This window comes from Cetorhinus maximus, chromosome 18 (assembly GCF_964194155.1).
Source record: "Cetorhinus maximus chromosome 18, sCetMax3.hap1.1, whole genome shotgun sequence".
Lineage (NCBI taxonomy): Eukaryota > Metazoa > Chordata > Chondrichthyes > Lamniformes > Cetorhinidae > Cetorhinus > Cetorhinus maximus.
Genome location: NC_135896.1, coordinates 89,352,703 through 89,379,353, shown reverse-complemented (window position 1 = coordinate 89,379,353; position 26,651 = coordinate 89,352,703). Strand labels below are relative to the sequence as shown.

At 42.9% G+C, this 26,651-nt stretch overlaps 1 protein-coding gene across 1 annotated transcript in view; it reads right to left on the bottom strand.

The window, feature by feature from the left end:
• Nucleotides 1-26,651, bottom strand: part of LOC144693422 (deubiquitinase DESI2) — a 114,937-nt gene that overhangs the window by 46,641 nt on the left and 41,645 nt on the right. The window contains exons 4-5 of the mRNA XM_078563299.1: nucleotides 3,454-3,526; nucleotides 1,204-1,297 (exon numbers count right to left, since the gene is read on the bottom strand). Coding sequence (XP_078419425.1) covers nucleotides 1,204-1,297; nucleotides 3,454-3,526 — 167 coding nt within the window. The remainder of the gene's footprint in view (nucleotides 1-1,203; nucleotides 1,298-3,453; nucleotides 3,527-26,651) is intronic.

Here is a 26,651-nt window from a genome sequence, read left to right as displayed (position 1 = left end):
TGACAGGCTTTTTCAGGGCTTCAGGACAGAAATAGTGTGGGGAAGGAAATTCAAATCTGCTTTGGTCCTCACAATGGTGACCCCGACCTCAGAAGAGGTATATGTGCATTTTGCATCCAAGGCCTTCCTGACCCCTCAAAAGGTGGGGTGGGGCCCGCTCGCCGACACGTAAAATGACGCGGGATGACGTCAGGTGGAACTCCCGACACACCCCGCGTCAATTCAATTTTCAGGTCGGCGGGGGCGCAGCTGAATCAGCTGTGCGCCCGCTGACCTGTCAACAGCCTACTGAGGCCATTTAAAAACTAATTCAAGTAATTAATGGACCTGCCCGTCCAGCCTTAAGGTTGGCGGGCAGGCCGGGAGCCCTGGCGGGCTTCAGGAAAAGCATGAAACCTCATTCATGGGTGGGATGAGGTTACATGAGGGTTTTAAAATATTTAATAAAGGTTTCAGTGAAAGTGATGGACATGTCGCAACTCATGTGACAGTGTCACATGAGGGGACATATCAGTGAAATTATATTTTTGTACACGGGCCATTTTAAAATTTGGTGCCGATCTCCCTGAGGCAGCACATAGCCTCAGGGAGATGAGTGAGCTCTTTCACACACATGCGCGAATGAGCGCACTCCCAGCTGAGGGAATCCCCCACGCCCGCACAGGGAGCACATCGCATTTCCTGGCAGACATCACACTGGGTGGGCCTTAATTGGCCTGCCCACATAAAATGGCGGCGCGCCCCCAATTAGGGACGCTGATTGGAGGCACGCCTGCACGTGCCCACTCCTGCACTTCTCCCCTGACCGGGGGAAACTTCTTCCCTGGTGCAGAAAATCATATTCAAACTGACCATATGAAGAAGAACCTGATTGTAAAACTGCCCTAGGTTCCTAGACTCGCATGAAAATCGCAAACATTGGCAATATTGAACACTAATGTATCCTAGGGATGAGAGGGAGATCAGAAACATGGGTCGAAATTGATTTAAAATATTCACTAAATGTAATTTTTATATAAGAAGCTATCTAACCCAACATGGATAAATTGTTAGCACATCCTAATATTTTTGATTTCAATAACTTGATGGGATGATATGCTTCTGCAATTCTAATTGTCCATTCCAGCTTATTACATCGAAGAATCCACCGTGCGCATCAGGTTTGTACAGAATTGTTTTATATTTGCTTCACTGAATCCTTACTTGAATTTAAAGGTTTCTCCCAACTCAGTAGCATTTCCGGGAGTGATCTCAAATATTCCACTGAAAGAGTAAGGATGGCCACCGTAGGCATACTCTGCCAAAGAGAATATAGAAAAGGTTACTGAAGCAAAGGTCAGCCACTTAAAAACTTACAAATTCTATTCCAGCAACGTGCTTCATTTGCAGCAGCAGGCGAACACTCTGTCCCCACCAATGTGACATTTCCATCTACCACAACAGCTAGCTTTGTGGGGCAGGATTCCCGATTTATATTGGGAATATTATATATATTCCCAATATATATTACATTTATATTCCCAGTTTTAATTTAAGGTTGAATTGTGGGCAATTTTGAGCCCATAAAAGACTGAACTTGCCTAAATGCATTACGTTTGGGACCCTGATTGCTGGCAGGGAGAGGAAACTTCCTTCCCCAACCTTGGCTGGATGCAAACCCAAGTACTAGGGCCTAAAACAGCAATGTTCAAGATCACTCTTCCACCCAATTCTTCATAACAACCTGCATAAAATTAAAGGTCAAAGTCACGTACAATGTAAACATGAAAACAGTGCACAGTAATGTACCTGTACGTGCCAAACAGTCAACATTGTCCCTGAATTTCCTGGAACACAATGATTGCTGACATAGATCCTAAATTACACTGTTTTGTTTCACAATCGTCCGGTTGCAAATGTACACATTAATTCCTGGGAAAGTAATTTGAATATGCCACAGTAAGTGTAATCTCGACTCAGGGACCTTGAAAGTAGTGCAAGAATAGCTTATGCCATTTACATCAATAATCTAGTTAAGCAGATCAATTTTGGCATGGCCTGAATTTCAAACTCTTTCACTGTGCTGAACTCGATCACTTGCAGAAAATAGTTTGAGCTATGATTGCACTCAGTTGGCCTATTCAGTTTTCAGAAACTTTTGAGATTAGATTTTTATTAACTTTTGATTTGGGGATGATATGGATAATTTAAACGACTTTAAAAGTCTCCAATTAAACAAACCCTCACTTCCATCAACGGTGTGTGCAGGAACCTTAGTGTGCTACATTGCAAACCACATACAATAAACCAGCAACACAATGACGAGGAAGAAATGTTTTGATGGACTTAGCTCAGGATTATGAATACCAACCAAAAATAGAGATTTTATTTTACTTTATTTAATTATCTTGAACATATGAATTGAAACATATTCACAGATCAAATAAATTGATTTAAAGATTTTGCACTCACCTTGAAAACTCTACTTTAGAATGAACACAATGATAACTTATCTTTAATGGTGGCATGTCAAAGACTATTTTATAATATATGCATAAATGTGATCCTAGACTGCAGTGATAAAGCATCGTAGCTTTTATCACTCTCCCATACTGAGAACCATAAGGTGGCCAAGCATCCACCCTTTATTTTTTAGCCTAAGTGGCTGCAGTGAAGAACGAGCTGAACTATAGAAAATTCACCATTTAATTTTGCTTGATGGGAGTGGAGCAGGGGGTTATGATAATCAATTTTCAAGATTTGGCAAGGCGTTTGGTGAAGCGGTGTAAAAGTCCCAGGAAATTAGTAGGTTGGTATGAATTAATGGCTTAACTCACTTACCCCCATAACTTCCTCTGTAAAACACGTGCAGCATCATTGAATATCTAGGACCAAGTTTTGTATTACCTATTATGTTGTGTTTTATCTCACCCTGTCCCTTATCCTTCTCAACCCATGTCTTGCAGTTAAAATAAAGTCAGTTCACATCATGCTGCCACTTTTGCCATACTAGTGCAAAGTACAAAGCAAAAAGGGAGCCAGTGGAAGTGGATAGGGCTGGAAAATTAAAGAGAGAAGACTATAGATATTTTATAGGGACTATTATTCAGGAATGTGAGAGATAGAGTTGTATATGTAAGATTAAGTTGTGGGACTGGACAGGTACATGATAATGGTTCCTACTAATTCTGTACATTCCTTTGTTACTGTAACCCTATGATATATTTGTGCAAATCTGAGATAGATAATAGAAATATAGACCACTTTCGAGCCCAATATTGTAAGATAAATGAAGTAACACATATTTTAGTCTGAATTGCACTTTGATTCTAACATTGACAGAAATGATTCTCGGGTGTTTTTGGCTGTCTGTGCAAATTACTCCAAAGAAATTTGTTAATTTGAAACCTGAGACTAAACCGAGAAGCATTGTGGTGTGATGCAGAGTACACAATACAACATCTCTGTGCTTACCTCTTCCATAGATCTCAATACCAGAATGAAAAACCCCTATTCCAAGTGTGGATGTGTACTCATTAATCCAATACTGCAAAGGAAACACAAAGGTTAAATAGTGTATTAATGAGATGCTCATGAAGCTTAGCAGTGCCCTACCTACATGCCAACAAAGCACTAAAGTCATTGTTATCTTGTTCATCCCTTGCAAAATGAATGCTTAAATCTCTTTATGGAACTTAATTTTCAATTTTAAATATATTATCACACACCACATATAGCATTGTAACCTTCACTCTGATGAATAAGCTCTGGTTCTTTGGCTAAATATTGTATCAGCTACTGTAAAGACTAAGTGTTGTTGCAATAAATTAGTCCCATTGGACAGAGTATATCATCCATGTGTGATGATACCTCAGTCAGGCAAGTCCTGGGTTAATTTTAGAAGACAAATTTCAAAGAAAAATCACCAAAGATTAAGGCCTCCTGGGAAAGCACTTATAACTCAGAAGGAGGCGATTCAGCAGATCGTATTCATCAGGATTCACTAGAGAGAGCTTTAGTCTACACATAACCATGCTGTAACAGAACTGGAAATATTCTTGTACTTGTAACCCCAACTACAATAAGCATAAATGATCACAAAAAAATCAAATTTGTGATTAGACATCATCACTCACACAAGAAGAATTTGAATCTGCTTTATTTAAGTAGCTTAAAGCAGCCCTGTGAATAGGTATTTCTGACTTTAATGTCCTGACTACTTGACAACATAGAAAAAGGATGGGAGTCCAATGTTTCTCAGCTGTTTTGAAAGCAGCAGCATCATCCAGAAGTTCGTCAGAAATGTTATTTTAAAAATGGCAAGAGGTTTAATTTTGACCGCTATCTTTAATAGACAGAATCAAAAGATCCCATTATTAAAAATATTTCTACAGATCTTTTTACTCACAGCCTTTGTTAACACAGAAAAAAAAGCTTTGCGGAAACATTAGGTGCTGCCAATGCAATGACCAGTGCCAAATATTAATGAGCATGAAAGGCTGAGGCCTATATTGCATCTAATCTGCTCTAATGTAACCTTGCAATGCATAGTGAATTGGGACAGTGAGCACATAGTATCCCCCAGGAGTTACCTAAATCAGATGTGACTGGAGGGCTGAAACAAAAACAGAAAATGCTGGAAAAACTCAGCAGGTCTAACAGCATCTGTGGAGAGAAAGACAGAGTTAACATTTCGAGTCCATATGACTTTTCTTTGGTGCATTAATACACCTGACCACAGTGGAAATAACTTTTGAGCCTTGACATAGGCCCACCCTCGGAGTTCCTCTTTGCTTTTTTGGTTGTTCATTGCTCAAACCCTGGAAAGGGGCAACTCAAGTTTCCAGAAGCTAGAGATCAATGGAGAAACCAGCAGCAATGAGTGGGCAGCTAGAAACCCTCTTAAGGCATTTTCAGCGTCCAATATCCATGGTGCTATTAGTGCATCTTGTACTTTTCCTGGAAGTGCTGTCAAATTATGTTAAGTGAGCTGAACTCAGTTTCAGGAGCAAAGTCAGATCATTTGGGTACAGGTGAAGCCAGGGCTCCCAGAAGGTTGCTGACAGACAGAAGGTTGCTACTGGCCCCACTGTGTAACAAATTGGGAATGTGTGAAGCTACTTATTTCATTGATTTTGATCTTGCATGTGCTTGAGTGTCAAGAAGAAGCCCATCTGGATGATAGGATATGAAAATTAAGTAGATAAGGGATTTGAACATTAAGTAGATGATTTAAACCTAAAACAGAATATCTAAGCTGCCACATTAAGCTGTTAGTTTGATCTAATTCAGAGGTAATTCTAATGTGTACTTTTCTCATTCATCCTTCTGGAATGATTGGGCTAATCGCATCATTTTGCTTGAAGCAAAGGAGAAAAATATTCGGAATTCTAATACTGAATATTTTTAGAGGAGTTGTTTTTTTTAAATCTCATTAATACAGATTGGAGACACCATTCAAAGTGAAAGAGCAGTTTAATATATTTAATGTATAGCTTAGTGGGGTTTCACAGTATCCTTTTAACACTGGATCCTGAGTTTGAATTCAGTCCAAGATGAAAGCCTACTCTCTCTGCCAACTGTTTTAGATCCTAAATGAGACTAGCATTGGCACTCTTCACTTCAGTTGCTACTGACTGTGGATCCACAGTATAAAACTGTCATAATTTAGCAATATCTGCCAACATTACTGGGAAGAAGCAATAAGACTCTCTCCGAGTCATGATGGTACAGCTCAGACATTTTTTCTTCTCTCCAAGTCATGATGGTACAGCTCAGACATTTTTTCTTCTGAGATAGACTAGAATGAATGATAGTTCTTTGCACTCAACCTGATTTAGAGGGTGCTTGATGCCAATATTAGGTGCTGACTGAAGCTGGACAAATGTGGCCATCCCTCACCACAGAGCCACTGTAAAAAAAAACAAAAGCTCACCAGATGTAAAATTAATGAGTCAGGATAATAAAGCTGCAGCAATGCTTCTGCATCACCAACTGTTCACCAAAACATTCAGCACCTTTCCTGCCAGCTTTGCTTGTCAGGAAATTTGCCAAATAAATCTAAGCTCCAATTCTCTGAGTTTATGTTGGAAAGTCCACAACTCCAATGGTTCCGCTAATACAAACTACTTAAGGATTGTTAAAATAAGCAAATAGAATCTGGATGGAGCCTTAAACCAGAAAGGTTGCTTGCTTTGCTGCAATCGGTCAATCACCCGCTGCTAAATTCAGAATGAAGAAGATTGAATTTTATGAGCTTGATGCTCTTTTTTTATTTAGCACTTGAACAAGCTTAAAGGAGCTGGACTGGAAAGTGATCTATTTTCAGGTTCACATTGTCAGCTTCAATTCATTTCACTCCCTAGCTGAAGAGCATGGATGGCATTCATAGGACCCTTCCTGATGTCCCAGCACATGGACTCAGTTCAAATCGTGCAGTAAACCTGGAATCTTGAAACCCAGCATTATAAGTCCTGTGAAGACAGCAAGGCTACTGCTGTCAGCTGAGTCGATCCCTGTTTGCCCAGCTCTCTCTAATGGTCAAGACCCAAGTTGCGGATAAGCAGAAATAGGAAGAAGGGCTATTGATGGATCACTATCTTAAAGGAGCTGAGGGAACATTCAGCTCTGCATCTTGAGGCCTAAAACTGGATGAGTGATTTTCCAGGCCCCCCTCAGGCTGACCGAAAAGCTTTGGTGTCCATCTCCATTTGAATCTTTATTGTTGGCGTTTAGTATAATTTCTAAACTAGAATATTATTTTTGATGCCCTAAGATCAGGACTTGTTTGGGAAAAGTGGGCTTTAGGGAAATCAGGCAGAGTTGGCATAGGAGAGGAAAGAAACTGACCGTATCAGTCCACTGTCAGCAAGCAGAGAGGAGATGGGGAAAAGACCACTTATAAGAGGAGAGGAAGAATGGGCAACAGCACAATGGGGGAGCTGGTTAGGAGATCTGAGGGAGAAAGGAGGAGTGGGGGAGGAGAATGAGACTGACAGCAATGAGCTACTGCAGGGTGAATGAGTTTGAAAGATGCTTCTTGTATATAGTGAGATGGTTTTCAGAAACAGAGAAAATCTTTCTAAAAAAATTGTGGTTGGTGGGGGAGGTGGGATGGTACTCAGGATTTGTGACAGCCGAATGAAAATTGGGACTGTCTCCAAAAATATCTATGAAAGTTGGCAAATATGTGACTATTTCACCCATGCAGTCCCAGCTAAGTTCAACTCAGCCCAGTCTTAGAAAAGAAAGCACCAAAGATATTATGTAAGAAGTTGAAAATATTTTGAAACCAAAGCTTTAAGGTGAAATAGCCTTAACAGTCTGACAGTCCCATAATCCTGTGTTCATATCAGTCCCAATTAAATCAGCTTTAAAGTTTCATCAACTAGGTCTTTGTAATCTATTTCAAAAAATATTTTGCACTCTGATGGATTTATGTTAATCCCAGATACAGCAACATGTTCTAAGAACTAAGTTAAATTCTGAAATCACTCTCAGCTACCACACTATCTGTTCATAATCAGGTTGCCAACCCTCTAGGTTGAAAGCAGTCTCCAAGAATTGAAGATCAATCTCCAGGACACTGCTTTGTACAACCCTGGAGAAAAATCATCGGGGCATTAAAAAAAGTTGTTATTTTGTCATTTTTTTGAACTTTTATCTTTACCAAGTATAAAAATATTGAAAATGGGGAAAAAAGAGGCTGTTTGGCTGACAGTCAAATATCATCCAATTTGGTAATACGTCTTTTTGCTTTCCAGTTGGTGTAGGAAGGCAGTGCATCACAAGGATGGATGTGTTGGCCGACTAATGGCTGGAGCGTGGGGTCAAGTCATGTGATGATACCTCCAAAAATACATTTGATTGCAGTTGGCAATCCTAATTACCATGTGTCTTCTAAGAAACACATAGGGCAGAATTTCCTACCTGTCGGGCGGGCGGGCCTGACCCAATCTCCGGCGGGTGGGGAGCCGATCCCCGCCGAAGGAGCGGGCCCCGCCGCCATTTTAAGTGGGCGGGCCAATTAAGACCCGCCCAGTGTGACGTCCGCTGGGAAGCACGAAAGAGCGCACATCTCCCTTAGGCTAAGTGCTGCCTCAGGGATAACGCTGACAGCTGTATAAACTTTAAAAATAGAAAAATTTTTAAAATCCTTAACATGCCCCCCTCATGTGACAATGTCAATAAATTTCACTGAAGCTTTAATAAACTTTTTTATACCCTACATGAAACCTCATCCCGCCGGTGGATGAGGTTTCATGTTTTTTCAGAAGCCCGCCAGGGCTCCTGGCCTGCCCGCCAGCCTTAAGGTTGGATGGGCAGGGCCTTTAGTTGTTTTAATTATCCTGTCAATGGCCTCAATTGGCCACTGGCAGGTCGGTGGGTGGACAGCTGATCTCGCTGTGCCCCCGCCTTCCTGAAGATTTAAATAGGGTGGGATGATGTCATCCCGCATCATTTTCGTGTCGGCGAGTGGGCCCCGCCCCCTGCTCACCGACAGCAAAATGCAGCCCATGTTATGCCAATGCTATCAGGTTTCAGCCAGAGGCCGCTTCCCAGATTGTGCCCAACTACGGACAGGGATGTTCAACTGTACTAAACACAATCAGGGTGAATTTAATTCTGTTGAATCGGGGCTGAAATTAGCTGGGTGGGTAGCTAAAACTCACTGGGTGAATTACTCACGAATGTCCTGCAGTGATCCTGCTGCCTTGAATACTAACCCGCTCAGCTGCCTGTGTCTTAACTCTCAGCAAGTCCTGTTCTCTTACTACTCCCATGCTCACTGAGTGACATTGGCTCCCTATCAATCAACTTTAAAATTCTCATCCTTGGTTTCAAGTTCTTCCTCCGCATCTCTGTAATCGCCTCTGGCCTACAACTCTCCGAAATATCTGTGCCCCTCTAATTCTGACTGTTTGTGCCTTCCCAATTATAACTGCTCCACCATTGGGTGGCCTTGCTTTCAGTTGCCTAGGCCCCAAGCTCAGAATTCCCACCTTAAACCTCGCCACCTCTCTACCTCACTTTCCTCCTTTAGGGTACTCCTTAAAACTTTGGGGAACTCTAGAAAACTTTTCAAGTTTTTGGTCATCTGAACTAATATCTCCTTATGTGGCTCAGTATCATACTTTGTTTTATAATGCTCCTATGAAAAACCTTGGGACGTTTCATTACATTAAAGGCGTTATATAAATATATGTTGTTGTTATTGGTGTTTTGGCTCTTCTGAGCAGGTGACAGGGCCATGTGCTTGCAACTGTCAGGTTCGTTCCTTAACTATACAAATGGAGGGTCGATGGTGTGACCGGGTGCTGACTGCAATCTTAATAGATGGTCTGAGAGGTGAAGCCATTGAGGATTTCCAGCACGATCCCACATAGGTACATTTTCAATTTAATTTTTAAACTTTCCTTCTGGGCCAAGTGAAACAGGAAAGTTCAGGCCTCCCCTGACCTGGGCACCCTCCCGCTTCCTTCCCTCGAGACCCTATCCAATCCCCCCCCCACCGCCCAGGGTGTATTTTGTTGCCCACAACTTTTTCTGAGGTCAGCCTCCTTCTGCCAAAAATCCCCCCCTGCCCTGCCCAATTAGCTTGTGGTTCCTGCCCATTTTGGGTGAGGAGCTGGGCAGCAGCACATACGAGACCTGGAAGTTAAAATCATCCAGGCATCACATTGTTGTGGTCATGGGGTGTACGGCACTCCCTGTGATTCCCATTGCTATTATAATCAAGGCTTATATTGACCCTTTCAAGGGAATGCAGGGCTCATTAGTTCATAAACACATGCACCACCCTGAGCTCCAGCCTTGCTGGCTCATAATGCTGGGTGTCAAGATTCCAGGTTCACTGCGTGATTTGAACTGAGTTCATATGCAGAGACAGTAGTAACGGTTCTACGAATACCATCCGTGCTCATAAGCTAGGGAGGGAAATGAATGGGTGAGTGTTCCCATTCCTAATCAGCATCTGATAAGTCCTGCTGAAAAGTGTCCAAACGGAAGTGATGAGATAGTCGGGAGTGACTATGATGCCCTCCGCATCGTCCCTTTGCTTTTTTTTAAATGTATGTATCTAACAAAATTGTCATATTTTATGTGCTACAGGCACGGTCGGCCTCATTGACACCGGCCACTCATCCAAGCAAAAGGTCCTGTAGCATTTTATTTGCCCACAAAAACTGAGTGACTGCTGAGTAGCTAAGGTGTGCTGCTGTGGGATTTGTAAAGAAAGTTTCCTATTAAGTCTGCTTGTTAGTTGATATGTAAACACAGGAAGAGATATTTAGATTGGACCAAGCATTGGTTCCTGTCCAGCTTGACTCCTGTGTCCTGTGCTGGGCAGCACAAAATGGAGGGTAAAAAGTCCCCGGCTTTGGAGGGAGTGCAAAGGAAGGCAAGTAAGGTGATAAATGGGATTGGGCAGCTGAGCTGTGAGGGAAGATTAAGGTAAGTAGATACGTTAATGTTGGAAAGAAGGTAGCTGTGGGATTGGGCAGCTGAGCTGTGAGGGAAGATTAAGGTAAGTAGGTATGTTGATGTTGGAAAGAAGGTAGCTGTGGGAAACCTGATTGAACTATTTAAAAATCACCAAGGGAATGGATAAACTGGATCCCAGCTAGACCAAGATTAATACAAATTCAAAGAGTGATCATAGCCTGTGGAGGCAGTGGGATTGGAGGATGCTGTAGGCTGTTAGGACAATGACAGATACATTTTTGACAATAACAGAGGTAGAATGGATTAAGAAGTCCGTAAACTTTGAGGCAGGCCCAGAGTGGTTACACCCGGACCTGTTTGGTCTGTGTCACAAAGAACATTGAGAAATATGGGGGCAGAAATAATTTAGTTCGAGCGTGTCTAATGGTGCATCATGATTTAACAGAGCTTGCTTGATTACTTTAGGAAGTTGGGAGTCCAAAGTATTTGTTGACTTAGATTTCTATAGGGTTTTTTGCCTTATCAGTGAATTTGACTCCAGCTTACTTAGTGTTGCATTTCCAACTTACCACAGTTTCTTTTGACACCTCACCAAGTTACAAATTTCATTTGAGGATTTTTCCATTCTGTACAAAATGCTAACAAGTGATTTAAAGCAACTGAAAGCTGGTGAATAATCAGCATCATTACAATGCAGATTCCTTTCTTTTACTGCATTCCCAGTCTTATGATTTATCAACCTTTAATAGAGTGAAAAATCTGCTATGAGTTCCCTTATTTTATGCATTCTCATTGTCTGCCAGCTATATTTTTACTTTTGCTTTGAAGGCAATATTAATAACTGAGATTTGTTTCCCACCAAAGGAAAAAATATTTGCTGCTGCTGCAGCTTTTAACCAGAGACAATTCACAATCATACCTCTTTGTGTTTGACCTCTCACAGGCAGTTTGACAAAAATGCTGGAGCCCACCTCACAAATCGATTCCCACAACACAACCTTGAACGCCCACCTCTGCTTGCAGTGTTCAATTGTTCTGTGTTCAATTATGTGAGTCTGGTAACTGATCTATGTTCACTGTGTTTGATTGGTTAAGCCTGGGTATGGACTCAGAGCAAAGTATACAAGCACCACAGAAGCTATTAGAAGCTGAGCTGTAACCATGAATGCAGACATTTTGTGATTGCAGAGATATTTTAAAACTCTTGTAAATAAACCTGTTGCACACTTAGAAACTTGTGTCATCTCGGCATAGCTCTGAGATATATAAAATATGCAACACTGAAAACCTTTACTGTGCCTTTGATACCTTTAGACTCAACTTCTGCAGTTCTCTCCTCTGACCTGGAAATTTCTGACGAGAGCTCTCCAAACCCTGACTATGGTCGCCACCTGTATTGCTGCAGATCTTCCCTTGACTGGCTTTCCTGCCTCATTACCGAGCATAAGTCTGTGTCAGGGCTGAACCTATGCTGGGCGCATGCCCGCAGTTTGATGTTCACTTCTCCAGGCCCAGACACGGGCTCTCAAGGTGGACAAGCGTTCTTATGATTTCTACTGATTTTATTCAGAACTTTTTATTTTATACCTCTGTACAGACAGGCCGCATAAAAAGAATCAAAAAGGAGATTATTTAACATTTGTGATTTTAAGTGTACCATAACATTAGTGTGCTCATTCAATGAGTGTAATCTGACTGACCCAATTATGTAACATCTTTGGTAAGTTATTGGTAATAAAAGTTATTGGTAGAACATGTTCACATGATTTTAGCTATTTCTGTTTTTGCATTGGCAGAAATCCTACAGAAACAGCACAAACATGACTGAGGTAGAGTGGGTAAGAGACCATAGCAGAATACAAAGAATGAACAAAACTCAGACCATCCTTTAAAAGGTGAGGAGAAGTTGTGTCCAATCCCCTCACATGCAACTGTTATACTGCGCGCTATTCCACTCCAACATCTCGCTATAAAAACCCTGTAAAATTGATATATGTATTCATTGCATACATCTCCTAATAGCTCTTCATCTTCTAACTTAGGATTTGTCCACCAGTGGGTCACAATGTTAAGAACAATCCTCTTTAAACCTGCAGGTCCAAAAATCAGCAAGTTAGTAGACCTGACCCAGTGCTGGCTGCAAGGACTTGCATGCAGCCAGTGTGTATTAGGGAATGACAAGTGTGCAGGAGGCTGCAGTCTGTCCGTTGATGATGCGCTGACTGCATTGAGACATTGCCAAACTTACTGTTATAAGTAGGGGCCAGATGAGCTCTGTGTATTTTGTGCGCTGGATTATCAGAATTTGTGGCTCATGTCGCACAGGCCACAGTTTGGGAACAGGATGATATGTAACACAGAGGAAACCACAAAATGAATATTTTCAACTCGATGCTAATACTAGACCTAAATGCAACTCAATGTATGGTTTATAGGAAAGGATTTTATGGCCCCACCACAGCGTGTCTCCCCTGGTGTAACATGGTGGAGCCATTTAAATCTGCACTCAGTTCGGCAGGACCGTAATATCCCACCAGGTGGGATGGGATGTAAAATCCTGGCCATAATTGATTAAGATATTTCTTTTTTTTTAAATTCTGTAATAGAGGACTGCTGGAGTGAGATTTAGCCATAGATATTGGTCACTCAGTGAAATTACAGATGATCACTGAGAAATCGGGAACTATTAGGGAAGAAAATGAATGGGATTTTTTTAATGGATTAAATATAAAAAGAATGCTTTGTTTACTAGTCCCTTGCCCTAGGGATATAACCAGCTGCCAGTTTGATTACATTGCAATCTTATTTATTTTCAAAGTGATTAGAGATGCAATTTGTTAATAAAGGAATGCACACATTTCCAAAGCTGGAACCAGTCTAAACTGGAGCCAATCCAGATTCAGCTTCCAATATTTACATTTTAGATTGCTTCAGGTTTGGCTATTTTCAGCTTCAGTACTTGCTGGAAATTATATAAAAATATCTCCCTCAGGCAACATATTAATCCCATCATCTGGAAGGCAACCAACTTTACTTGTGAAAACCACTGCAACTTTCTATTTTGGTGCATCGCTAAAGAACGCCGAAGGCTAATGCTTTTGTATCACACCATGGCCTAAATATTTACAGGAGTGGGGTTATAAGTAGCTGGAGGGCCCGGGTTTCAGGCGGGAAACCTGGAATTGTGGGTTCTGGAGCTAAAACTCCCCATGCTTGTACCATTTTGGCCCATCAGGTTCCCTACTGGCATGTCAGCCTGATTGACAGGCTTGGCATCCAGTTAGGTGGGGAGCAATCTGTAGTATAAAGGGTTAATAATTATTATGCTAACAGCTAGCATACGTCATCAGTGATGTCGGATCATGTGTCACTGGGACTCAGAGAGAGATGCTTCTGGAATTGATTGATATAAGATCCTGAGGGATCTTGACAGGGTGGATGTGGAGAGGATGTTTCCTCTTGAGGGAGAATCTAGAACTAGGGGTCACTGTTTAAGAATAAGGGGTCACCCATTTAAAACAGAGATGAGAATTTTTTTCACTGAGAGGGCAGAGAGTCTTTGGAACTCTCTTCCTGAAAAGGCAGTGGAAGCAGAATCTTTGAATATTTTTTAGGCAGAGGTGGATAGATTCTTGGCAAGCTAGAGGGTGATACTTATCGGGGTGTTGTAGGGTGGCCGAGTTGTACTGTTAGTAATAGAGTTGAACTGCAGACACTTCTTAAGTGAAAACATTAAGTTTATTTACAATATACTCAGCAGCAACTACACGTGTGCTTTCAACTCCAACTCTAACTCTACGCTGACTGCTGAGGTAGCCCATGCTACTCTCCTATTGGTTACTACAAATCATGTGATCTTTCCTAACAAGTATTATTCTTAAAGGTACATTACACACTAAATAAAATCATAATTACTACATTCCTCCCCCTTTAACTCGGCTCTCCACATTGGCCAGAATGTTCTGGTTGGCGTGCAGGGGTGGGCCCCGCTCGCCGACACGTAAAATGATGTTGGGCATGCGCCCTGTTGTCACTGCGCATCATTCCAATCTTCAGTTCAGCGGGCGCACACTGGAGTCGGCTGAGTGCTTGCCAACCTGTCAAAGGCCTATTGAAGCCATTTAAAAACTAATTGAAATAATTAACAGGGCTGCCTGTCCAACCTAAATGTTGTCGGGCAGGCGAAGAGCCCAGGCGACCTTCGCATTTTTCATGGAACCTCATCCACAGGCGGGATCCACAGCTCAGCGCTTCCAGGTGCGGGACACACTGGGTGGGCCTTAATTGGCCTGTGCACATAAAATGGCGGCGTGCAGCCGATCATGGGCAGCGATCAGCTACACACCTGCCAGCGCTACTCCCAAACCACCCGCCCAACGCAGAGAAAATTCTCACCATTATATTTACAAGTACGTATTTTTCAGGACAACATTATATTTACACTGGGTAAGGAATTTACAAGTTCAGTCTTTCAGGTGGTTTCCTGGTACGTGTGGAACGTCTCAGCTCCACAACTTCCGATTCTTTGTCAGGAACCTCCTTTTCCGGAGTTGCCTGAACATCAGGTGCTTCGGTGGGCACTTGCAGTTCTGTATCCTCAACTCTTACAGGAACATCAGACATGTCAGTCCTGGGTTGAGTATTCTCAACAGGAAACGCAGACCCGGTCATGGTCATTGGTGGAACCATATCTTGATTTGTCTCTCTCTTCCTTAAATGGTCCACATGTTTATGGATGATCCAGCCTTCCACCTCCACATGACCAGTCACCATGCTTATTTCACCAGGTAACCACTTTGGTCCTTCCCTGAAGTTCTTCATGTATACCAGCTCTCCCATGATAAATTTCTTCTCAAGACTATGCCAGTCATGTATAGTTTTCTGGTTTCCCCGATTCTTTCCCACCTTCCCCTCTAAATTTGGCATTATTAAACTCAATCTTGTCTTGAGACGGCATTTCAACAATAACTCCACTGGTGTGGCACATGCTGTTGTGTGAGGGGTAGTCCTGTAATGAAAAAGAAGGCATGCTAGGTTGGTTGCCATAGAGTCACCAGTTAGCTTTTTCATGCTGGCTTTGAACTGCCCTTTCGGGGCCAATCCGTTTGGGGAAGGGTGGTACGGTGCAGTTTTTACATGAGTGATACCGCTGAGGCTGATAAAGTGCTGAAACTCAGCACTCGTAAGTGCTGTGCCATTATTAGAAATGACTACTTCTGGTAGTCTGTGACTGGCAAAACTCTGATGTAGTTTCTCAATTGTAGCGCCCGACGTTGGTGACTTCACCTCATATACATCCAACCATTTTGAATGGGCATTGACAATGAGCAGAAACATTGTTCCCAGGAAAGGTCCAACATAGTCAATGTGTAACCTCACCCAGGGTCTACCTGACCACTCCCATGGGTGTAATGGAGCTGTCATTAGCAACTTTTGCAGTTGCTGACATTGCACACAGTGCTTTACTAAACTCTCCATTTTAACATCCATCCCAGGCAACCATAGATAGCTGCATGCTATGGTCTTCATTTGGGAAATTCCTGGATGGGCACTGTGTAGTTCAATTAAAAGAGGCTCTTTACCTCTTTGAAGGAATTATCACTCGTGCTCCCCACAATAAGATGCCATCCTGGCTGGTTGTTTCGTGTCTTCTGTTGCAGTACAGCTTCATTTTGTCAGATACGGGCTCCTGTGATCAACCATGTAGCACTTGTTCTCATACTTGAGATAGGACTGGGTCCTGACTTATCCAGTTTCTGATCTGCCGAGCACATTCCGGCAAGGAACTGGGGTGTGCTCATCATTTTCTTGTAAAGGCAAACGACTAAGGGCATTGGCGTTTGCGATTTGATTGCCAGGCCTATGTATGAAAGTGTATTAGTATGCTGCCAGGATTAAAGCCCTATTAGTATGTCTCTAGCTTCTTTCTACGTGCCTTCTCCTTTCTAGCGCAGGCTTTAATCTCGGCCTTCATTTTGACTTCACTGTTGGCCAGATTTCTCTTAGATGGAAACTCAACTTATCTGAGCTCAGTGGCTGAGTCTCCCAAAATTTCATTGTCTGTCTCTGCTTCTTGGAAAATTCAGCAATTTTTGCTTCCAAAGCCTCTTTGGCTTCATTTAGCTGATTCTTCAGCTCTTCCGTCTCTTTTTTGTGTTTGTTTGCTGCCTCCTGGAAAATTGAACAGTATTGTGTCTTCTCTGCCAACTCATTCTTCAGCTTATTCAAAGAAGTGCTGAATTCTTCCTGTTTCTCTTTCACACTTCTCCAGAGGTACGAACTTTGACCTAAGGGAATCTTGTTGTGTGTTAAGGTCTTTCAGCAGGTTTTCTTTTTCCCTATGAATTTTGCTCACCTCATGTCAAACTCTGTCATCAAGCAGGGTCTCTTCGAGTTTCTTCTGCTGTTCTTTGAGGGTTTGGCTTAAGACAGCCTGCATTTCTTCAGGTTGTTGAGTCGTTACACACTCCTTTTTCAAAACAGGAATGCTTCCAGCTTCCTTTTGGATTCTCAGTGGCCAATCAAGTTTGATTTCCTTTAGCCAGTTTCACCCTAGAAGGCTTGGTCCTCTGCCTCTCAATACCAACACCGGTAGCTTTGCTGATTGGCTTCCATAATGGACAGTTGCTCTGCTTATGCCTTTTACTTGATTGTCTTTATCCATATATGTTTTTAGCTTGGCAGCTGTTTGTTCTAAGCTTAATTGATATTTACCATTATTCAAATGTGTGAAGGTATGTTCCCCAATTACTGTAGTGGAAGCTCCCATGTCCACTTCCATTCTAACAGATTTGCTATTTACTTTCAGTGTGACAAATATTGGTTCTGTGTTTCCAAATTTCAGATTAAACAACAAGTAAATGTCTGAATTTGTTGTTTCAGGCTCTTCTACATTGTAGATTTCATTGGGCTTCTTCTTTTGTTTACAAGGCTGCTTGAACCTTTCCTTGCATTGCCTCATCATATATCCACTTCTGTGACAATAGTAGCAGTCGATTTTTTTTAACTGCCAATCACTAAAGGACTGATTGTTACCACCGCTATTAAAATTATTCTTTGATTTTGCTGCTAAGTTATTTTTCTTTATTCTTCGCTAGCGGGGACTGTTTCCCTCTTCTGAGCGTAGTCTCGCTTATTTGCGGCACTTTCGGTTGAGGTTTCCTGCCCGATGTGGAGGATGGCGCCATTTTGCACACCCTGTATTGCTTGTGAATCTCTTACTGCGCTTTCCATGGCCGGCACTATCTCTAGCGCCTTCTTGAAATCCAGATTCACTTCGGACAATAATCTTTTCTGAATAGTGTCCTCTTTCACACCACGCACTAAACGATCTCTGAGCATGTCATTCAGAGTTGTACTGAATTCACAGGGCTGGATTTTACCGTCGGTGAGCGGGGGGGCGGGGCCTGCTCGCCGATGCGTAAAATGACGTGCGGTGACGTCGGGCGGAACTCCCGACTTCACCCCGCCCCATTTCAATTTTCAGCAATATCAGCTGCGGGCCCGCCAACCTGTCAATGGCCAACTGAGGCCATTAACAGAGCAATTAAAGTCATTAGTGGACCTGCCTGTCCAACCTTAAGGTTGGCGAGTCGGCCAGGAGCCCTGGTGGGAACTAAAAAAAACATGAAACCTCATCCACGGGCAGGTCCCCTCATCCATGTGGGGTTTTAAAAATTTTAATAAAGTTTTTTTTGGAAATTATGAACATGTCCCAACTCATGTGACATTGTCACATGAGGAGACATGTTAGGGAAATTTAATTTTTCTATTTTGAGCTTTTGCACATTTAGAGCTGATCTCCCTGAGGCTGCACTTAGCCTCAGGGAGTTGAGTGCGCTCTTTCGTGCGCATGTGCGAGAGAATGCACTCTCGATTTTAGGAATCCCCCCCCCTCCCCCCCGCCCGCATAGGGAGCGCAACGGGGGGAAAATTCAGCCCACAGTTCCATTAGTTGCTTCAAATTTGCCACATAGCATGCAATCGTCTCACCCAGGGCCCTATTTTGCGAATTAAACCTGAACCCCTGCATCGTGACTGAGGGCTTGTGTTGAAAGTGACCCTTCACGTGGTCCACCAATTCATCAAAATTCTTCAAACCTGGGGCACTGGGTGCCATCAAACATTGAATAAAACTATAGGTTTCGCTCCCACAAGTACTCAAGAGGATCGCTCGTCTCTTCTCTTCCCCCGTAATCTCATTCACTTGAGAAAAAGAACGTGAGGTGTTCTATGTATTGAGACCAATCATCAGAGGCTGGTTCAAAAGGATCAATTCTCCCAAACTGTGGCATTTTGAGAGAGGATAACCTCTTGAATTCTAACAGAGCTTGCTACTTACAACCACCGAGCGAGGTACAGTGCCGATTTCTTTCTAACTTGATTTCTTCTGTTTAATCCTGTTTTATCCTTGTCACCAGTTTGTCATAGGGTGGTCGAGTTGTACTATTAGTAGTAGAGTTGAACTGCAGACACTTTTTAAGTGGAAACATTAAGTTTATTTACAATATGCTCAGAAGCAAATACACTTGTGCTTTGAACTCCAACTCTAACTCTACACTGTCGGCTGAGGTAGCCCACAGTACTCTCCTATTGGTTAATACAGGTGGTGTGATCTTTCTTAACAAGTATTATTCTTAAAGGTACATTACACACTAAGTAAAACCATAATTACTACACGGGGGGGTAGGTGGGATGCCGATTTCGGGATTACTATCAGATCTGCCATGATCTTACTAAATAGCGGAGCAAGCTCGAGGAGCTGAATGGCCTACTCCTGCTCCTTGTTTGTGCGTTCATATGAGCCGCGTGCTTATCTATCCCTGTGCATAGTTGTATATAATTATTGCTGGGAGTTCTTGGACGCCCTGTTTCCAGTGGTCTCTGGGATTGTTCATGATGATATCTCACACTCCAGAACAGATTGTAGGGTCAGGTAGTACAACCAAGAAGCCTGGGGTGGGGTTAGATCCTTGGGGGAGGGGTCAATCCTGGGGAGGGGAGTAGGGGGGTGGTGTGTGGAATCCAAACCCCGGCCATGGGGTCAGATGGGAGAAAGCTTGGAGGGGCTGGGAGGAAGCACTAATACTCGCCCCCAAAGGCATCCTCACCTCATTTCAGCTGCTGGGTTTCTCAAGCCCTGGAATACACAGCGACTCTTAAAGCTTAAATCAGCGGCCATCAGCTTCATCACAATATCTTATTTATCAACCTGCTCCCTGGAAATGGGCGGGTTAAAAGCAGTTTGCGGTCAAGATTCAGATTTTTAAACTTTTTAACATCTGACCTGCATCCAACCCACGTGCTTTTGTGTGCTAAAATGTGACCTCGCCCCCAATTACTCCAGAAAGAAAGCTGGGATGAGCATTCAGATGTTGCGACAAGGTGGCACAGAGCCAAAGTGCAAACAACTGTTTTCTTTTTCTTTTATGGTTTACATGAGGCAGTTGCCAGTTATGTTCAGGCAGAACAATGAACAGCAATGTCACACAGTACACCCCCGAGTCCACAGTTTGCCTGGAGGAGTAAACAATCAAATAGAGACCTTGCATTGGTCTAGTGCCTTTGACCCAATTGGCTTCAAAGCCAGTAAATTACTTCTGAAGTGTAGTCACTGTTGATATTTAGCGGCTAATGTGTGAACAGCAACTTCCCACAAGCGGCAATGCGACAAGTGACATGTTTGTCTGCTTTAGGGACAAGTATTTCCCAGGACAGTGGGAGAACTCTCTTCCTTTTCTACAAATAGTGCCATGGTATTTTCTACATCTGCCTTGAGAGAGCAAATGGGGCCTTGATTTTAATATCTCTGCTGAAAGATGACACCTCTCACAGTGCAGCACTCCCACAGTACTGCACTGGAGTGTCAGCCTAGATACTGTGCCTAAGGCCTAGCATGGGATGAAGAAGAGCTTTATTAAAGGGACACTCAGCAATTTTAATCAACCTAATTGATTGACATTCAATAGTTGCCACTGCATCTGTTGTGAGATGATTGAATGGAGTACACAGCAAACACTTTTGTCCTTTCAATTCCCAACATACAGCTGACATGTTATTTTCACTGTAGCCCTCATTTCTGCCAATGTGTAGTCTAACCTTGAGAAAGCCTTTGTGGATCCAACTCATCAATATGCTGCTGCCTCCTGTGTGACTGTGAGATACGATGAGCGCCAGTATTAATGATCACTCCGTCAGAGCCATTATCTGATAGACACAGCTTTTCACTCTGCTCCACTTAATCCATAAATCAGATTGGGTATCCCTGTTTACCTGAGAGACAAACTTCTGTCTTTTTCAGGAGAGTCTGGGCTGACTAAATACAGCATAATGTCTTACGGCACAGAAGAAGGGATTTCTTTGAAAGCGCTATTGGATGAATTCCTCACTCTTATGGCCTGAAAATGTTTCCATTTAAAATATTCATTAAATTCCCCTTTGAAAGTTATTGAGCCTACTTCCATCACTATTTCAGGTAGATCATTTCAGATCATAACAACTCTTGGTAAAAAAATAAATTCTCCTCTAGTTGTTCATAACATCGCCCATCTCCCTTCCCTCCCTCAGCTGTGCTGCTGAAACCCTCATCCATACTTTTGTTACCTCTAGACTTGACTATTCCAATGATCTCCAAGGCTCCCACTAGCCACCCTCCATTAACATGAGCTTATCCAAAACTTTACTACCAATACCTTAACACACACCAAGTCCCATTCACCCATCACGCTGTGTTCACTGAGCTATATTGATCCTAGTCTGGCAATGCCTCAATTTTTAAAATCCTCAAACTCATTTACAAATCACTCCTATGTTAAAGAAAAGTCCTTTCACTACAGTCCAATAAAAGTGTCAATCATCCAGACCCTTTAAAATATCAATAACAGAAAATGCAGCTACTTAAAACCTCTTAACCTTGTGTAAATAAACATTGTTCAATTGACCGCAGAGATCAAAGAGCCAGAGTTGCCAATCAAGCAATGTATTCTCTGGGCTCAGGTGTTTTAGTACTCTAATGGATGTCTGGGCTCTCAGCCAAGAATACATAATGAGCCATTTTTAAAGGGTTCTGGAGTCATCCCAACTTGGTGAAAATCCAGCCCATTCTTTCTCTCTCCACAGATGCTGCCTGATGTGCTGAGTATTGCCAGCATTTTCTGTTTTTATTACATAGTTCCAGCATTTCTGCACTAGTTTACTTATACGTGGGTATGTGTATATATTTTATACATGTAATATAGAGGAGGGTTTTTAGCCCATGATGGAGGCTAGCATGGAGGCAGGCAGGCATGAAAGTTATCCTGGAGCAGGAGGGGGTCATCAGGGTTGCAGGCCAGCAAGCAGCAGATGGTCAATTGAATTTGTTAAATGGCTACTTAAAGCCAATTGCCAGAGGCCAGGCAGGCTTAGAGGCCCTCCAGTCTGCCTGATGCAGCTGCAGCTGGAGCGCACAATGGTGGTCTGGGTGCTAAGGGCATTTTTATTTTAAAGTTAAAAAAGTTGGAGAGAAGGTGCCTCCATCTTGGGATGCCTCTCTCTCCTGCCCACACACTTACCTGAAAAGGCAGCCTGTTGCTCCTTCGATGCTGAAGGACCGTCCAGCATCCAGAGCCCCCCCTACTGCCCTTAATTGGACAGCGAGCCCACCCTCTGGTCATTAATTGGCCGATTTGGGGAAAATAACAGCTGGGTGACTGTTCTCCACACAGTGTGGGCTTTTGATCCCCATGTGACCCTAACATTGGGGTCCTGAAACCCGTGAGGAAACTCCTGCTGATAGTGTCAGCTGTGGCTCAGTTAGTAGTTCTCTCCTCTCTGAGTTAGAAGGTTGCGGGTTCAAGTCCCACTTCAGGACTTAAGTACAAAATGTTTGAGGCTGACACTCCAGTGCAGTGCTGAGGGTGTGCGGTACTGTCACAAGTGCCACCTTTCAGATGAGATATTAAACGGAGGCTCTGTCTTCTCTCTCAAGTGGATGTAAAAGATCCAATGGCACAGGTTTAAAGAAGAACAGCAGAATGCTTCCCAGTATCCTGGCCAATATTTATCTCTTAATCAACATCACAAAAACAGATGATCTAGTCACTATCAGATTGTTGTTTGTGGGATGCTGTGCTCAAATTGGTTGCCATGTTTCCACATTCCAACAGTGACTACACTTCACAGGCACTTCATTGCCTGTAAAGCACTCTGGGATGTCCTGTGGTTGTGAAAAGTGTGATAAAAGTCTTTCTTTTTACATGTATGTGGTGTTTGTGATGAGCATATGTGACCTGATTGACTGGAATAAGCATGAGATTTGCTTCAAGCTAAACAGGTAGAAAAAGCTATGACCAAACGCATTAGTTCCGCATATCCCAACTATTTATCTGTACAATAACATTTATGAGGTAACAAACACATAAAATGCAAGAATTCTGAAAAACAACTACAAAACTTACTAATACAGTTATCCATTATACCTCACCATACATTCACCATTTACTTCTCCTCCTTCAATACTGTGCCTACTCTGTATAGGTCAATTTTACCCTCATGATTACCCTAAATGTAACTCCTGTCCCTACCTTTCATGCCTCTCCTCCCATGTGACCTTTGGTCCTCTGCATGCTAGTGCACTTTTTCCTGTTGATCATAAGAGCTTAAGAAACAGGAGTGTAGTAATTGTAAGTTAAACCATTTCTCACTGTTATGGGGATCATGTGACTGTACAGACGAATCCGCCCTAAGCGCGGGGAATTTTAGCGGCGGAACTTTTTAGCCTTCGTCCTGGAACAAGCATGTAGTCTCATCTGGAGACTGTAAATAAAGTTTACTGTTTCTTACAAGAAACCTGTCCTGTACTCCAAGGGTAGAATTTTCCCCTCTGTTGGGGGGGTTGTGCGGGGGCGAGCGCGGGCCCCTGATCGGGTCTGCGCCGCCATTTTACGTGGCCAGGCCAGTTAAGGCCTGCCCAGTGTGACGGAAGTGCTGTGCGCTCCCTGTGCGGGTGGGGGGTTCCCTGAGACAGGAGTGCACTCTGCAAAGAGCACAGGAATCTCCCTGAGGCACAGGGATCCCTCAGGATGATTAGTTTTAAGTTTAAACAGTTCAATAGTATTGAAAAATTTTTTATGACATGTCCCCTCATGTGAAACTGTCACATGAGCTGGGACATGTGCATTAATTTCAATAAAAATTTTTGAAAAAATTTAAAATCATTCACGAAACCTCATCCCGCCCGTGGATGAGGTTCCATGAAAAATGCGAAGGCCGCCTGGGCTCTTCGCCTGCCCCCCGCCAACCTGAAGGTTGGATAGGCAGCTCCATTATTTATTTTAATTGATAGTTAAATGGCCTTAATAGGCCTTTGACAGTCTGGTGGGTGCGCATCGGACTCGGCTGCGCGCCCGCCGAACTGAAACTCTAAATGACACGCAGTGACATCGGGACGCACGCCCGACGTAACCCGCATCATTTTACGCCTCGGCGAGTGCGCCCTCCCCCGCTCGCCGTGCCGATGATTCTCCCTCAAGTTTATTACAATTGGCGATGAGGATAAATAGCACTGACGCAGCACCTCGCCACATGACTGGGAGTACTCTGATATTTTAAGGGAAGAAAGAAAAAAAGTATACTCACAAGCAATGCCTCTTTTTGGCAGAATTGACCCGTACGACTCATCCGTCAAGGACTGGAGTCAATACATTGAGCGATTAGGTTTCCACTTTGTAGCTAATGAAATAACGGCAGAGGAGAAACAGAAGGCAATTCTTCAAAGTGTCTGTGGGAGTAAAACCTACAACCTAATCCGTAGCTTGACAGCTCCAAATGCACCAAATTCCAGATCCTTCACTGAGCTGGTAGACCTCGTGAAGGGACATTTTCAGGCTAAACCCTCAGTGATCGTGCAAAGATTCAAGTTTAACTTTAGAATAAGGGACCCCGGTGAGTCGATCACAATGCATGTTGCAAAGTTAAAACAGTTAACGGAGCATTGTCACTTCGGTGATACTTTAAACAGCATGTTGCAAGATCGTTTGGTTTGGGGCATAAATGATGACGCTATTCAGCACAGTTTGCTTGCAGAAGTTGCGATAGGCCTGATTCGCGCCATGGAGATAGCGCTAGCAATGGAGAGAGCTGAGAGGGACTCGCAAGCTCTGCAGAGTGTGCAACATGGCGCAATTTTACAGCTAGGGTGGGAATCTGACGCCAGGTGTGGTGTGAAGATCAGGGAGGCTGTAGTGAAGCAGGACACAGTTTCTACCATTAGTAAAACAAGAAGAAATACTGGAGGCAGCTCACCAGTAACCCAGAAGTTAAAATGTTACCATTTTGGGGGAAATCATGCACCCGAAGCCTGTAGATTTAAAGAGGCAGGATGCCACTACTGCCACAAAAAGGGCATGTTGTTAAACAGTGCAGGACTCGATCAAGGCAGCCATTCAGACAACAGGACAAGTTAATTGAAGCGCACAGTATAGATGAGCCAGAAGTTACTGACGTTTATTCCCTACACAATTTGAAAGCCAGGATAACTGAACCAATCACTGTTACACTTCAAGTAAATGGAAAGCCTCTGCTCATGGAGGTGGGCACAGGGGCATCGACCACAGTGGTGGGATAACACATCTTTAAATACCTCAGAGAAGGTACCCAGCCATTGAGTTTGGAAAAAAACTTCTGCTCAGTCAAAACCATATATAGGAGAAGCAATGCAGGTGAAAGGCATCACCTCTGTACCTGTATCATACAGACAACAGACAGCTCAGCTGACAATAATTGCTGTAATAGGAGATTGTTTGGGCTGTAATTGTTTGAAAGAAATCAAACTAAATTGATCAGAGATTTTTCAGGTCCGGACAGGAGGAATTTCAGAGATGCTGAAAAAGTATGACAGTATCTCGAGATGAGTTGGGGAAAATGAAAGGACTACAAGCTAAAATATACATGGACCCTGAAGCAACAGCCCGATTCTTCAAGGCAAGAGCTGTGCCTTACGCTCTAAGAGGGAAAGTAGATGTGTAATTGTGTCATTTGGAGAAGTTAGTAATATACCGCCAGTCCAATTCTCAGAATGGGCAGCACCCAGAGTCCCTGTGCTATAACTGAACCAAACCATTTGCATCTGTGGGGATTATAAATTAACGGTAAACAAGATTATGAAGTTAGACAAATAACAAATCCCAAAAATTGAAGACCTGTATGCTAAACTTGCAGAAGGAAGATCCTAAACTCAATTGGACATGAATCATGTGTACCAAGAGCTCGAGCTGGACAAGACATCAAGAAGTTAGGTCACCATTGGCACAAGGGGTTGTACCAATATACACGCCTACCCTTCGATTTGTTGTTTGTCTGTGCGATTTTCCAGAGAAATATGGAAAGCTTACTACAAGGACTTCCCCAAGTTATAGTGTACCTGGACAACGTCTTAATCACAGGGTCCACAGAAGCAGAGCATGTGTCAAACCTGGAAGAGGTTCTGAAGAGATTTTTGGAGACTGGCGTTTATTTAAAAAAAGAAAAGTGCACTTTCCAAGCAAAGGAAGCTGTGTCCATTACAGGAGAAAGTCTGGTCAATCAAGGAAGTTCCCTCTCCTACCAATGTCACTGAGCTCAAATCTTTTTTGGGCATAGTAAACCATTACAGTCGATTTTTGCCTAATCTATCTACAGTGTGAGCCCCTTTACACTTATTACTGAAGAAGAACCACAAATGGCCCTGAAAGTCACAGCAAGAGGAAGCTTTCATAAGGGTCAAGTAGCTTTTACACTTGTCCTGTCAGCACATGCGCTATGGCCCGTCTAAGGAATTGATACTCACTTGTGATGCATCTCCCTGTGGAGTGGGAGCAGTATTGTCCCACAAGATGGAGGATGGATCTGAAAGACTGATAGGATATGTATCCAGAACACTCTCAGCAGCTGAGAAAGGTTACTTGCAAATTGAATATCGTATTTAAAGTAAAGAAGTTCCATCAATATTTGACATTTCACCATAGTGTCAAATCACAAACCACTGTTACGGTTGTTTAGTGAAGATAAGGAAATCCCACTGATAGCCTCTGCTAGAATTCAAAGATTTTGTCAGCATATGAGTACACTTTTACTCATCGTCCAGGTGTGCATATAGTAAATCCAGATGCCCTCAGTCAGCTCCCTTTGCTAGATTGTATTACACGTGCACGGGAAGAGAACCATTATTAGAGGAACTTCATGGTGCGCATCCTGGTATTTTGAATGAAGAT